The following is a 14,707-nucleotide window of genomic DNA, read 5'->3' as shown; positions in this document are numbered from 1 at the left end:
GACACCTCAGGATCAGAACGGGAAAGGAAGGATACAGCACTCTGACAGTCTCAACTTAAGGATTTAAAATTGGTGGTAAAGGATTTTCGAGTGGACTGTTTCTCTACTGACTATATGGCTTCCCATGTGTCATGAAAACCACAGCCAGGCTATTTCCCCTGCACTATTCAAATGTACTGCCCCCTTCTGGACCTATGAAGAAGGTGGTATGTACCAGCATTCCTGGCTAAGCTTCTGAGTTCCATTTTAAATATATTAAGTATACTTAAAAAATTAAAGACAGACAGTAAAGGTTTTCAAGTTTCTCTTTGAAAAGATGATATCTTACAGTACATACAAAAATACTCTGAAAATACATACGACTTCATTTACAAAACACGGAGTCAACAGATTACAAGAATTACATGGTTGTGGATTTTTAATAAACTGAGCATGCATTCATGAAACTTAAAAAATATTAAGAAATGCACTGAAAAAAGCAGTGTAAAAAAAGACAACTCATATAGTTAAATAAAAACTACAAAGGTCCTGAGCCAATTAATGGTAACAATGTCATTCAAAGATGCCTTGAGGCTTCAATAAAATCCACTGCTTATTCTGCATGCCTAATCCATGAAGAGACTGTTGGAAGATGTGGTGAGGGATTACCATGCTGAGTTAATTTTATACTTCAAAAATACAAGTCTGCCATACTTTATGTATCTTATCATTGATGGTAGGATGAATTCTTTCTTTGTAAAAAATACCAATCAGCTAACAACAATGTCATGAGATAGTAAGATATGTAACATTTTCACCATTCATATACTGACTTTCAGTATCCTGGTTATAGTTTGATTTTTAATAAAGATGCATTTTGAAGGCCCCCATGGGAGGCAAAATACAGAGAATTTATGGTGCCCAACTCTTGTGTAGTCACTGGACTAATCCTCCCTGGGTAACTATGCAACATCTGGACAAAAGCACAAAAAATAGTTTAAATATTTATGCGCCAATCTGGAAAAATAATTTAAATTAACAAAATAGACATCTACACAAATGAAGGAAGCAGAAAAGATATCTCACATTCATTAATCTTGGGTTACACAAAGTGGCTTCAATGCTAAAGTAAACACAAACATTTGGAAAATTACAAGACAGGTTTTTTTTTTGTTTTTTTTTAACTTTTTCAGCTCTATACAGTGATTACAACAAAAGACTTAAAAAAAAAAAAAGAAAAAAAAAAACAACAAACAAAAAACAAAAAACAGTTCAGGACTTGTTTTATCAGAGTCCAAGTGGCCAAGAACTGGTTACCATAACAGAGAAACAAACGTCAAAAGTTAAGGCAGTAAAACCTCAAAATGCAAAGCCATAATACTGTAGGTGACATTTACTAGCAGGTGATCCTCAGTGTACGTGGCAATCAGGGAGAGAATGCCACTCCAAGGGTAACTGTCATGTCATCTATGCCACTGTATGACTGCATGTTCACCTAAGTGAAGAGGCACTGCTATTATCGGTTAAGGGTCAGTCGGATGGAGTTTTTGATGACACGGATGTTGCTTGCTGGAACTGGAGATGATGAATCTGGCAGTTCTTTACTGGGTAGTCTCTGTTGAAAGAAAGACAAAAATGTGTGTAACTACATAATACATGCACACACTCCCATAATTGCTCATCTAATAAATCAACCTTCAAACTCTTCTTGGACTTTTTTTCAAGCCCTATACCCTAATGTTCACAGGTGTACTTGTAGCTCCTTCCCCATTTATTCTAAGTACTTTTTTACTCTTGTTTTTTTTTTTTTTTTTTTTTTTTTTTTTTTTTTAAGCAGTCAAAACTGAGAAACAGAGTAGGGAAAGTAGAAGTGACAGCAACATGAGGAGGGTTCTGGAGAAGAGGACTTTGTTAACTCAGTCACCACTGAGAAATGTATAAAGAATTCCACCCTCCCTAACACTGGGCAATGACACTGGGCAATATAAAGTGCATGGTGACTAAAGAGGAACATCTTAGGAATGTGAAGTAAAAATGAGCATTATGCAGGAAGACCTGGTGCCTGAGCGTTATGTCCCTCAATCAGTTTTGTATTATGTGATAGAAACAATATAAAACTTGTCAATAGTCAATGTAAAGGATGTGGTCAGTGGTAGACCACTTGTATGGCATGAGGTTCTGAGTCTAACTCTCAGCACCATAACTAAGTAAATTAATTGGTAAATTCATATATATCTAGAGAATAGGACAATGAAGATTTATCTAGCATAACTAAACTTCAGACATTATACTATTCTACACACTTATCCTTTATACTCTAATGGTTCTTGTTTTTGTTTTGACACAGGTTTCTCTATGTAGCTCTGGCTTTTCAGGAATTCAGACATCTACCTGTCTCTGCCTCCTGAGTGCTGGGATTAAAGGCATGTACCACTAGCTATACTTGAAATATCTTAAAATGTAATCGTGCCATTCAATTCACTTTTGTATTTTAATACCCACCCCAATATTTTCCATCCATTATCGTATTTAGTATATATTTTTGTAATGAATGCAGTCTTGTGGTGGGGAATTGCGCAATTGAAATTGCCTATGAGGATATGCCTTTTGCTTCCTAAAGTCCCGGCATGGTAGGAATTGATGATAGGGAAGCACTACCTCTGGAGGGGTGAAAAGAGGCCATCTGTTCTGTGCACTCTCATAGAAGGGCTTCCCATGATCTACACAAAGCTCCTTACCAACACTTGCTCATTAGCTTTCCATGCTTAACATATTTGATTTCTAGTTACTTAAATTCTGAAAGCAATGAAACAAAAGCTATCTTTGGCATTATTAAGAAAACTCTTGTGCTGAACAACCAACTGTTCATGGAGAAATAAAGCAGACTAAAATCTAATTTCTTCTTCTAGACTCTTGAGGAATGTCCATTCAGAACTGTACACTATTTGTCATCTCCAGTCGTTACCCAACTACACTCCTGGTCTTTGAGAACGAGGACATAATCATACACTTTCCTGGTCCTAGGTTTTTTTAATTGTTGTTTCATTGAGACAGGGTTTTACTCGGCAGCTTTGGATAGTTTGAACTTGAATCAATCCTCCTGCCTCAGTCTTCTAAATACTTGGACTTAGTTTTAGTTTCTTAGTAACTTTTCTGTACTTGTTTTTACTATTACAACAATCATCTATTACCTTTTTGCGTGATGTATCAATAGTTGGAATGGGCATAGATTCTCCACCAATGGCATCCTAAAAATAAAGGAATTAAAAATACAGGTTTAAATTTTCTTACCAGTTACAACACATATTCCTACTTAAAATAAAAATCAAAAACTGACGACTCAGAAATATTTTCTATGGTACTTATTTTACATCTATGCTCTTTAGGCTCATATTCTGAGTGTGATATTAACGTATTTACCATTGATTTTCTTTTCCTATCCTCGGCAGCCTGGGAGTCCTTAAATGCTGACTCAAGTCGAATAAACTAAGACATAAACAATAAAAATGAATTGCTATTATATATCTGCAAAGACCATACCAATTAATATAAATCAGGAGACTAATTAGTCTATCATCAAAACTGACAACAATTTGATTAATGACTTCAATTAACTACAACTAAAATTAGATTGAATTCAACTGCTACCCTTAATTTCTACAGCTTAAGTGATCTTTTTGGTTAGATCAATTCAGATTCTAACAATTTTATTACCATGTACTGGAAGCTAAGAAGATCCACATTAACAGAAAAAATAGCACAATTTTATGGAGTCTTCTTAACTTTTGTGTAAATCAAGAAACTTAATCAAGCAAACTTTCAGACATCAGCAATTTAAATTCAAGATGAACAACAAATATCATTCCTGAAGGGTTTGAAATATTCTTTTCAAACAGAATAACTCCCAGTGGAAAACTTATATAGTTAAGGAAAATGTCAGTGAAAACTTTTTTTTTTTTTTTTTTTTTTTTTGAGACAGGGTTTCTCTGGAACTTTTCTTCGCTATCCTGGAACTAGATCTGTAGTCCAGGCTGGCCTCAAACAACTCACAGAGATCTGTCTGCCTCTGCCTCCCAAGTGCTAGGGTTGAAGGCATGTTACTAGTTTTACTATTATTTTAACTTAAAAAAAAAAAATCAATGAATGATCATTATTAAAATCGTAACTTTACCTTTTCTATGTCTTTTAACCTCTTAGAAGTCCCATCTGTAGGTGGCGAATGGGATCTTTTGGGTGTAACATTCTTACTTATATTGGACAGTCCATTTAGATGTGGTTGTCCCTGGACAGGGTTGTGGGATGTTGTGATTCTAGGAATAACGTTCCGTCCTACTACAGTAGGAATGGTGCATACAGACGGGGAGGATACAGCTTTTACTGTAGGGTCAACCTCTGAAAAGAACAAAAACAATTTTAGTAATCAAATATTTATATAGCAGAATTGCTAGTAATAAAAGTTTAGATACCTACTTGCGCCAATGACTGGAATAGATAGCCCTTGAGCTGGGGGAACACTTGGCAGCTTCTCCACAATTACAGTAGCAGGTTCAGTACTATTCCTAGTAAAAGTATAAAATTATCATTATTAATTTATTTCACTATTACTAATTTTAAAAGCACTACTTTAACACTCAGGATTACTTCTTTCTAGTATTTCAACCTTACTCACAAAAACACAAAGTCAGATAATGTGAGAAAAATCAAGAGGGAAAAAACTTAAGTAGAAAAATCGTAAATTCGCCTGTACTGCACAATTCCACAAGCCTTTGATCCTGGGGCAACTCCTGCAACACTATACTCACTGTTGAGTATTCCTAAAAAGAAGCTAGGAGCTAGTAAGAGAAAACTCTTCTAACAATGCAAAGAGAACTTTTAGGAAAGTTATAGAAAGAAAGTTCTCATCACCCTCCAGTAACAGCCTGGAAGGACAGTTTAGACACACACCTTTCTGCTTCTCCTGAGGGGCTGTCTGGGTTGGAAGGCTTATTTGTAGACACCGGCGAATTAAAAGGTGTTCCACTATCGGTGTCTCTGGAGCTATCCAGACAACTGCTATCCAGGGACGATCTTTTGGACTGAAGGCCACCTGAAATCCGGCTTACATCAGAGAGACTCTGCCAAAGAGAAAGACACTGTTAGGATTTCAAAAGCAAATGAGAATATTCTGAAGCACACAAAAGCAACTTGTCTCTGTTTTAAGATGATATTTCAGACGGACTGTCTACACCCTCTTTTGCAATAGGCTTGCAGGAGACATGAAATGCAAATTTGGTCTCAAGCTCAACTCTTGCAATGGAACCATGCTAGAGAAATAGGACAGACCCACCTTTTTCTTCTTTTGAAGAATCTCTGCAGGTAGGTAATGATGAAGTTGTTTTTTCTTTACATGAGTTGCTTCAATTTTCATTCCATCCTTTAGCATATTTATAATGTTTGCCTGCCTGTACACTGTAACAATGTTAATATGTTAAAGGGGAAATTTCTTTCTGAACCATAAGCTGTTTTCCTTTTGTGAAATGTATAGATCACTTATCCCCCACTAAACACACATCCTCCTGTGGAACAAATATTTCTAAAATACTTCCATTGTGTCACAGTACTATTTAAGAATTGACTGATTCTATGTGCATATCTTCTAAGAGTTTTCTTATAATTAGCACTCATTAGCAAAATGAATATACAGCAAAAATATATTTTTTTTTCCAGATCTTGTTCTTTGCTATTTTCAAAAGGGCAATCTCTCCTTATAATTATCTGTCTGAATCTAAGATAATTCTTTTTCTTCTTCTTATGTGTGTATGAGTATTTTGCCTGCATGTACATGTGCCATATGCAGGCCTGGTGCCTGCAGAGGTCAGAAGACAATACTGGATTTCCTGAAACTGGAGGTACAGACAGGAGCTATAGGCCTCCATGTGGGTGCTGGGGAACTAAGCCTTAGGCCCTTGGGAGAGCAGCCAGCACTCTGACCTCTAAGTCATCTCTGCAGCCACCTAAGATAATTCTTGCATCAAATATCCAAATGCAATTCAAGTCCTCCTTCTACCCTGAGACTGTTTTATTAACATAGTCCACATCAGATCTAGAAGTTTGGAGGACAGAAGCCATGTGCAAGTCTATCTTCAGTGTGTAGGTGGAAAAATGTCTCAGAAAGCATGGAACACCCTGATTGCATCAGGAGACATATGACTCTAGATTTCCATTCTAGTGCTTTTCATAACTTAGGAAGACCAGTGGTATTATATCATACAAATTAGAGTATTTTGTGTCTACACAATTAGATTTTAAGTCCACTGAAGACAGAGGCAGGAGAGTTATTTTGCACTGCAAATGCTAAGAAATGTGGCATATTATTTAATACTGTGGGACCTAGAGTCTACATGTGGAAAAGAATATTTAAAAAATCTAGTGAATTCTCAGCTTTCTCCTTTTTTGTATTCATAATTTCATTCTAGATTCTTATGATTATCAGGGATACTTGTTCAAATTGCAGATTCTCTGGTTCCTTCCTCAGAATGTGATTTAGTAGTTTGAAGATGAAGCACAGGAATCTACATTACCATGATAAACATGAGGACTAGCTACAAAGAATTTAGAAGACTCTTGCGTGCCACGAATAGTAACAGCATGAATGTGCAAATACTACTCCAGATCAACACTAGCTCAGTCTGCAATGGATACTCCAGAGAGATGTGGATGGGGCTAGATAATATGAAGGGCAACTTTTGTCTATTGATCGTGGGACACATTCAGCAAATCTGTATCCACTGATGATTATTTGATATAAAAAACATAAAAATCAACTCGCTTTTATGGACTGTGATTACATACTCTGGCTGAACACACAGGAAAGTCACCTGTGAAGTGTAGTTTTATTTTAAAACAGAAAATACATTAAGATGGTACAAAATTTAAGTGATTTAGGAGTACCTAGCGAGTCTCCTCACTCCTGTCCCCTGGACAGGAGTGCACTGCAACCAAGAGTGCCTTAAAAAAAAAAATCCTGCCAGAGATATCTTCTGCATTTGTAAGTATGTCTACTTTTGTTGTTGTTGTTGTTGTTGTTATTAAATAAATGGTAGCAGTACCCTGTTGTTATTCTACAATGCCTTTATCATGTCTTGTAAATTGCTTCATCATTCTTTTCCCTTTTCCCTAGTAGCAGCACTAGTTTCTACAATATGAGTTAACCAAATCAGGAACTGAAAATATCTCCAGCTAGACCCTAAACAGATGATAACTGAGTTACAGCCCTGGCTGAGAAGCACAGCCCCATGATTATGAAGCCTTACCTGTATCAGTAAATGACTGTATATCATATGTCAAGTCTATGTTAACACCTTCTGCATGTTCTACTCTCCGAAAAATTATCCCAAGGAACCACATTGATACGTAATTGTTGCTATAAAGAAAGATAAAACATTTCCATTATTTTTTTAATCAAACAAATGCTCCTGGAAAATCAAAACCTAAGTTTCTATTTATCTATCTTATTAATAGATTTTAGTGACACAGCCACATTCTTAAAACTATATCCAGAACACAGCTAATACTAAGTGCTAATACGAATACTAAGAATACTGCTTAGTATTGTTTTAAAAGAAAAATAGGGGCTGGAGAGATGGCTCAGAGGTTGAGAGCACCGACTGCTCTTTCAGAGGTCCTGAGTTCAATTCCCAGCAACCACATGGTGGCTCACAACCATCCCTTATGAGATCTGGTGCCCTCTTCTGGTATGCAGATATACATGCAGAATGTTATATACATAATAAATAAATAAATAAAATCTTTAAAAAAAAAATAGTACTGAAGAATGACTCATTGAACATATATTTAAAAGATGTTCCTAACACTATTATGGAGTTTCTGCTGAAGTTTACTACTGATTGCAACATGTACTTATATATAATAAAAAATGGTCACTCATATTCAAAACATGTATCATTCCTCCATCAATGTCTGTTAAGGACAGTCTTAAAACTCATCTGAAACAATGCATATGTCAAATAACATTATTTAAGAAATTGACTTAAGGACAACTTACGCTTTATTATGTTCTTTATTTCCTGGGAATGACTGGGGATTCACATGGGCAAGAGTAATAAATTCATTCCGTTCCAAATTTCCAACAAGTACACGGATTTTAGATTCTACTAATCCAACCCTGCAATAAACAAGATTTCTAAGAAATCACATCAAATTTGACTACTATATTCAAGTAAACCAAGTAATACATCAACTACCAAGCTTTGTATGTTCACTTAAAAATGCAGTCCAATTATAGTAGGGATATTTAGAAATAACAGTTGGGGTAGCAACATGGCTCAACAGGTCCAAGTGTTTGCCATGTAAGTCTGACAACCAGAATTTGAGATCTGGGGGGTCAACAGTGGAAGGAGAGAACCACTACAGAGATGTATATCCATATACATGCTGTGGCATAAGCAGATTCTCTCACACACAATAATAATGATAATAATAATAATAAAAAATACAACATCAAATAGGCAAATGTCAAATTTAAGTGACTTTCTGCTTATGATCTAAATTTAACATATTTCTGACTATTAAAATACCAACTCTTGGTTATGGCTATAATAGTAATGATTTGAGCATAAACAAAAACTTGTATTTAGTGTAATTTTCAATCATTTCTACTTTTATATCTATGTGTAAACCCTAAACTACCTTTAAATAATATGAACAAGAAAAGTTAACATAGGCACATGATATTTTAAATAAGCATACTGATTTTCACAAAATACTGGATTTTGCATTTCAAAGTCACTAAATTTAAATCAAATATTAGAAAAACATGTTTCACCAGATTTTTACAACTTAATTTTCTCTCTCACTTACGATATATGACTGCTAGCTATGTATTTATTAGTTTTTATAAGTCAGAATAATTTCAAGAATACTTTCAAATATTTTCAAACATTTATAAAGCTGATATAATCGAGTTACAGAAGTGTTGTTACCTAAATGAGAAGTAAACTTTTCTCTTAGTACCACACAGTAAGTACATCTTTTGGGCTTTTGAGCTGTATAGTCTCTTTCTTTGCCATGTAGCAGAGACTAGCATTCAACAACATTAATGAAGAAGGATGGCTGTGTACCAAAAAGATCTGACAAAATACAGACTAAATTTGTCATATGCTATAGTTTCCTGATTCCTTATCTATACAAATTAAATACTGCATCAATAAAAAAATTAAATTACCAGAGAAATAAAAACCCTTAAAGCAACAAGTCAGACTGGAAGAAAGTACTGTTAGCACAACTTCTGCCTGGTGGACCTAGGAATGAGAATATTCTGAGGGCAGAGGGGATGAATTCAGACACACTAAAAAGATATACTGCAGCTTGACCAAAACTACTGTCTATTGACAGTAACTGACACTTGTGCCACCTCCTACCTAAGTTAAAATGATACATAAAGTGTCTTCCCTTTGAGTTCTTGAGGGGAACAATAAGAGTAAGCTGCAGCTGTGCATCAGGGACACCAGGATTCTTCAAAATTTCACTGTATTGTGATTCCGAGAAATAGCAAGTAGAATCTGCATCACAGCCTTTTATCACTGCTGATGCTCAACTTGACTTTTTTCTTGTTTTTTTGTTGAGACAGGGTTTGTCTGTGTAGCTTTAGAGCCTATCCTGGCACTTGCTCTGTAGGCCAGCCAGGCTGGCCTCAAACTCACTTCTTAATCCCTGACATCATGGACATCAGCCACCAATAAAACATACTAATTATGAAAGCCACATAACTACTGTATCATCAGACAGTGGGTAAGAGAATTTGAAACAAAGTCTTACCATTCTAGATGATTTTCTTCTGTTGATGCACTGGCAGTCAATACTATATAATGTCTACAAGGGATTTGCAACAGTAATCAGGGAGAAAAAAAGAAGTCAGAAACATTTTCATCTATTTTTCTTTCTTCTTCCCCAATATACAAAACAATACATGGTACAGAGTTTCTGAAAGTTACAGTCTACTTTTACAAAACTGTACACCCCACAATGAAAAATTACCTCACCTAAAAAATATCACTGATGCTGGACTAGCTACTACTAGAATGAGGGTGCTCTCACCACTTAGGATTTCTATTAGCCAATTTTCTACTTTGCTTGAGAATCTGAGTCTGTCATTTGTCATAATTAGCTTTCTATATTTAAATTCCTATTGGACACGTGCTGATTCATAGAATTCTACCACTCATGAAGATGAGGCAGAAGAATCACCATGAGTTCCAGGCCAGCCTGGAATACAGAGTGAGGCTCTGTCTCAAAAAGCAAAATGAGGGTTTTAGAAGGCTAAGGTGCTTGTCACCAGGCCTGATACCTTGCCTTAGATCCCTAAGACCCATGCAGATCTAACTCCTGTTAAGTTGGCCTCTGTCTTCCACATATGTTCAGACATAAACAACTAGCCTCCTTCAAAATAAAAAATGTAAAACAAAAAACCCAACAAACCAAGACAAAAAGTTGACATTTTCCCTAGATACACATACATAAAAATTGCAAAAGTTTAAATACCTATATTTTTGAAAGAAATTCGGTGGCTCTAATAGTTTGGACCAATCTGATTTCCCTTGAAGAATTTCATCTGTAACTGCAAGGCCTAAACAAAAGCAAAGAGTTTTTAGAAACTAAATCTAATTTTGAAAGATGACCAGCTCTTATATCATTCTACCAAACCATCCAACCCAACAAATGACTTAGAAATGTCAACACATTATGCTGTTTCTTAGAACACAAAAGTTAAATTCCATCATACTAGCTGGCTCAAATTTTGGCCTCAATACTATGTATTTTGGAAAGCATTTGAAGTTTTACAATTTATAGAATTCTAATTGGTAATCAATAGCTCTAGTGTAAAATATAATTGTCAACCAAAAACTTAAGACTATGTAAGGGAAAATGGGGCCAAACATGTTTACCTTGTTTAAATTCTTCGACCATTACTGTTCGAGTAGATGTAGACACATTGTAGGTAGAATTCTGTTGTGGATAGGCGGGGGTAATTATGGGCATAAGATGATATCTATCTGATGGATTTACCTGTAAAATCAGAAGCAAAATAATTATCTATTCCCCTAATTAAGTAGTCCTCATTGCATTTCCCCCAAAGTCTGAAGAATATGAAATATAAATTTAACACTAAAATTCCCTCAATTCTAGCAAGTGTATTTCTCTCCTGAACTGCATTTCTTTCTGAAGACAGATATAGTTGTTTGTCAAAACTCTACAGAAATTAATTTTTCCTCATCAAATGATGCATCTTATGAGCAAGTCTTTCAGAATTATGGAAATACAATATCATAACTACAGAGACATTATCTTCCATTATATAGAGAACGAGTGCCTACTCTTATTACATTGGAATTTAAAAATTAAAATGGAAGCTGTGAGAATTATAAATCTGCTTTAAACTGTACTGCAAGTATTATTTTTATATATTTCAATACTTTATTATAAGTAACTACTTGTGACACTATTTTTTTTTTTTTTTTTACAATGGGTTATGGTACTGTTTCTGATATATCCACTTATCTTGTCATATATGGGCAATTTTTAATGATATAACTTTTGGATCAACATTAGAAATTCAAACCACCTGCATCAAAATACACAGCAAAGGGAAGAAAAGAGCTATTGCTGCATAAGAAAGGTGTGTAGGAAGAAGAGGAATAATCCTTAGTGAAAGGGATCTGGAGAAAGCCCCCTTTTCCATAGTAAATTCTCATACCCGAGGATCCCAGACAGGCAAATTCAAGTTGCTTTCTTCTGGTTGTTTCAACAGCACAGGATTTGGCCATTCCCTAGCATGAGTAAAGTAAATTAATTCACAAAGACTCACTTCAGATGCTATATGAAATATTAAAAGTATTAAACTGTTCCAATTTTCACATGGCAAAGTACAAAGTAAAAGAGGAAGAATCCACTTATTGCCCTTATTCAGTAAGAACAAGAGTCCTTAGTTAGATGCTTTTACAGATTTGATTCTGATGATATAACAGCAATAAGTAACATTTGTTGGAAATACTAGCACATGAATGAAGCATGTAATCATCTCCATTTTACCAGGCCAGCTTAATGTACAAAGCCAAAATCTATCTGGCTGTTACAGTCTTAGGATAAGGCTCGCAATCACAAACTCCTCAAGGGCTGCCTTACTGAGTTATTTAAAAGGGAGCCAAGGGTTACGAGTACTGATTGCTGATCCTGAAGACCCCCAGGCTCAATTGGAAGCATCCACATGGAAGGCTCACAATTGTGTGTAACTCCTGTTCCAGGGGATCTGATGCCCTCTTCTGACCTCTACAGGTACCAGGCACACAAGTGGTAAACAGACATACATGCAGGTAAAACATATATCCATATACATAAAATAAAATAAAAAATGCAGGGAAAAAGGAGGCAAAACTAGGTGTGGTAGTACATATCTGTGAACTCAATACTTGGAAAATTAAGGCAAGAGGAATGCAAGTTGTATGCAAGCCTAGGCTACAAAATGAAACCATTTTTTCCAAAACACTGGTAGGTGTGGGAAGACAAAATTATGCCACTTAGGATAACATGGATGGTACTGGAGGTCATTACATTAACTGAAATAGACAAGGCACAGAAAATTCTTCAGGATCTCCCTCACATGAGGAATCTAAAAATGTTGATCTCATAGAAGGTGAAAGTAGAATAGTAGTTAGCAGTGAGTTCGAGAGCAGGGTAGAGAAGATGATAGGAAAATGTCATTCAATGGATGTTAAATTAGAGAAGTTTTAGTGTTCTGTTGCACCGTAGGGTGACTACAAGTAATGTTAGTTGAACTTGGAACTTCAACAAGCTAAAAGACTGTTTACCATAAAGAAATGATAAAGGTTTGAGGAGGCACACATGTTAACCTTGATCTCATTGTACAATGCACATTAACTATCAAAATATCATGGACACTTCATAAGCACATACAACTTCTATAATTCAATTAGAAGAGAAGAAAGAGTCATTTGGATGTCTCATCTCAGATTAAATACGTTTTAAAGCTTTTACTGAATGCAAAACAAAATATATATGCATAGGTTTGTTTTTCTTGAAACAGGGTCTCTCTCTATAGCCAGGACTGGAACAGACTATAGAGCCCACTGTCCTCAAACTTATGGCAATATTCCTGTTTAAGGCTCTCAGCTGATGGGTTATAGGTATGAACCACTACACCTGACTACAGTTCTTTAAACTTTTTTTTTTTACATATTCATAGAAGTTAACAATTAGTTAAATTATATACTTACCATTTGGAAAAAACTAAAAAAAATTTGTGCACTAGAGTTGAAGCTGCTGCATTTGGATACAGTTGGCAAGTTCTGGCAACTAGCATTGCCCAGGAGACTCCACCAAGGAATCCCAACATATTGGAATAAATACCACGACCTGTGAAAACAAACATTCATTAATTATTCAGCTCTATTATGCCTGAAATACAACTGGATAACTTCATTCATTCATAAGACTGAACACAAAATTGAGACGATAAGCATAACTTCCGCTAGGCTCAGAGTCAGTTAGGAAACGGCTAGTTTCTACTTCTAGCTCTTTTGCTTTGTCCCCTAATGTATAATAACTTCAGTTCCCTGTTTTAGTGTCAACTGTCCTGACTGATAATACTATTGAAATCATTGTTAGGCCGGGAGTTGGTGGCGCACGCCTTTAATCCCAGCACAGAAGCAGGCGGATCTCTGTGAGTTCAAGGCCAGCCTGGTCTCCAGAGGAGTGCCAGGATAGGCTTCAAAGCTACACAGAAAACCCTGTCTCGAGAAAACAAAACAAAAACAAACAAACAAAAAAGAGAAATCATTCTTAAATCACCCACCCATCATTTTGAATACCTGAGAAAGAAGCAAACAGAAGGAAAGACACCTGGAGGTAAGTAGGTTACAAAGAACATTTCACTACTGGTTATTATATGCATGGATAGTATTTTAAAACCAAGCTTAAGTTGGCAACAAACTTCAGTTTCACAGAATTTGGATACCTCTCCATTGTGAACAATATACCAATGACATTAGACTCACTTGTGAAATGACGTTTTTATAGAAATTTATAGGAAACTATTATGATACCATTAAACCTAATATGCCCTTATTACACATTGTGTCATATAATGATTTTATATCCCATACAGAGAGGTAAAAAATCCTATAAAGTGTCTATTTAGACATGTTAAATATAAAAATTTTGTGTGTAAAAATTGACAAAAATAGTGTTTAGTTTGTAAGGAGACAAAATGTTCATGCTGTGCTTTTAATACAAATTACATTATTCTGACTATTCAAGGCCACAGGCAAATACCACTTGCCTTAGGCCTCCACAATTCACATACTATAAGACTGATTCATTTAAACTATTCAATTCAACACCTTTTGATGTATTTACAGCTGGGTAACCACCATAATCACTTCTAGAACATGTTCATCATCTCCAAAAGAAAAGAAACCTTTAACAGTCATACTACTCCTCTCTCTGAATCTGAAGACCTATGCCCCACTCATCTACCTTCTGTCTTTTATACATCTGTCCTAATTATGGACATTTTTATATAAATCAAGGCATGCCTATGTTGTCTTTTGGGTAACTTCTTTCACACTCGACAAAGTGGTATCAACAACTGTATGTTATACTTTTTTACCAGTGCCGCATTCCTTTTTATTGCAAAATAGTATTTGACAGTGTG

General features: G+C 35.5%; 1 protein-coding gene across 4 annotated transcripts in view; it reads right to left on the bottom strand.

Annotated features, from left to right (window-relative positions):
- Positions 1–287: 287 nt before the first annotated feature.
- Positions 288–14,707, bottom strand: part of Papolg (poly(A) polymerase gamma) — a 29,169-nt gene continuing 14,749 nt past the window's right edge. For 3 of the 4 annotated variants that reach the window (XM_027387999.2, XM_027388000.2, XM_035452772.1), the window contains exons 9-22: positions 13,269–13,407; positions 11,732–11,804; positions 10,923–11,043; positions 10,519–10,603; positions 9,796–9,849; positions 8,024–8,143; positions 7,272–7,381; positions 5,306–5,427; positions 4,924–5,093; positions 4,450–4,538; positions 4,151–4,371; positions 3,400–3,465; positions 3,171–3,227; positions 288–1,594 (exon numbers count right to left, since the gene is read on the bottom strand). In XM_027387999.2, the coding sequence (XP_027243800.1) occupies positions 1,496–1,594; positions 3,171–3,227; positions 3,400–3,465; positions 4,151–4,371; positions 4,450–4,538; positions 4,924–5,093; positions 5,306–5,427; positions 7,272–7,381; positions 8,024–8,143; positions 9,796–9,849; positions 10,519–10,603; positions 10,923–11,043; positions 11,732–11,804; positions 13,269–13,407 (1,526 nt within the window). In that variant the 3' untranslated portion in view covers positions 288–1,495. The remainder of the gene's footprint in view (positions 1,595–3,170; positions 3,228–3,399; positions 3,466–4,150; positions 4,372–4,449; positions 4,539–4,923; positions 5,094–5,305; positions 5,428–7,271; positions 7,382–8,023; positions 8,144–9,795; positions 9,850–10,518; positions 10,604–10,922; positions 11,044–11,731; positions 11,805–13,268; positions 13,408–14,707) is intronic. The other variant, XM_027388001.2, reaches the window with a different exon arrangement.

This window comes from Cricetulus griseus (genome assembly GCF_003668045.3).
Source record: "Cricetulus griseus strain 17A/GY chromosome 1 unlocalized genomic scaffold, alternate assembly CriGri-PICRH-1.0 chr1_1, whole genome shotgun sequence".
Taxonomy (NCBI): domain Eukaryota; kingdom Metazoa; phylum Chordata; class Mammalia; order Rodentia; family Cricetidae; genus Cricetulus; species Cricetulus griseus.
The sequence above is the reverse complement of the archived record's forward strand: the minus strand, read 5'-3'. Positions and strand labels throughout refer to the sequence as shown.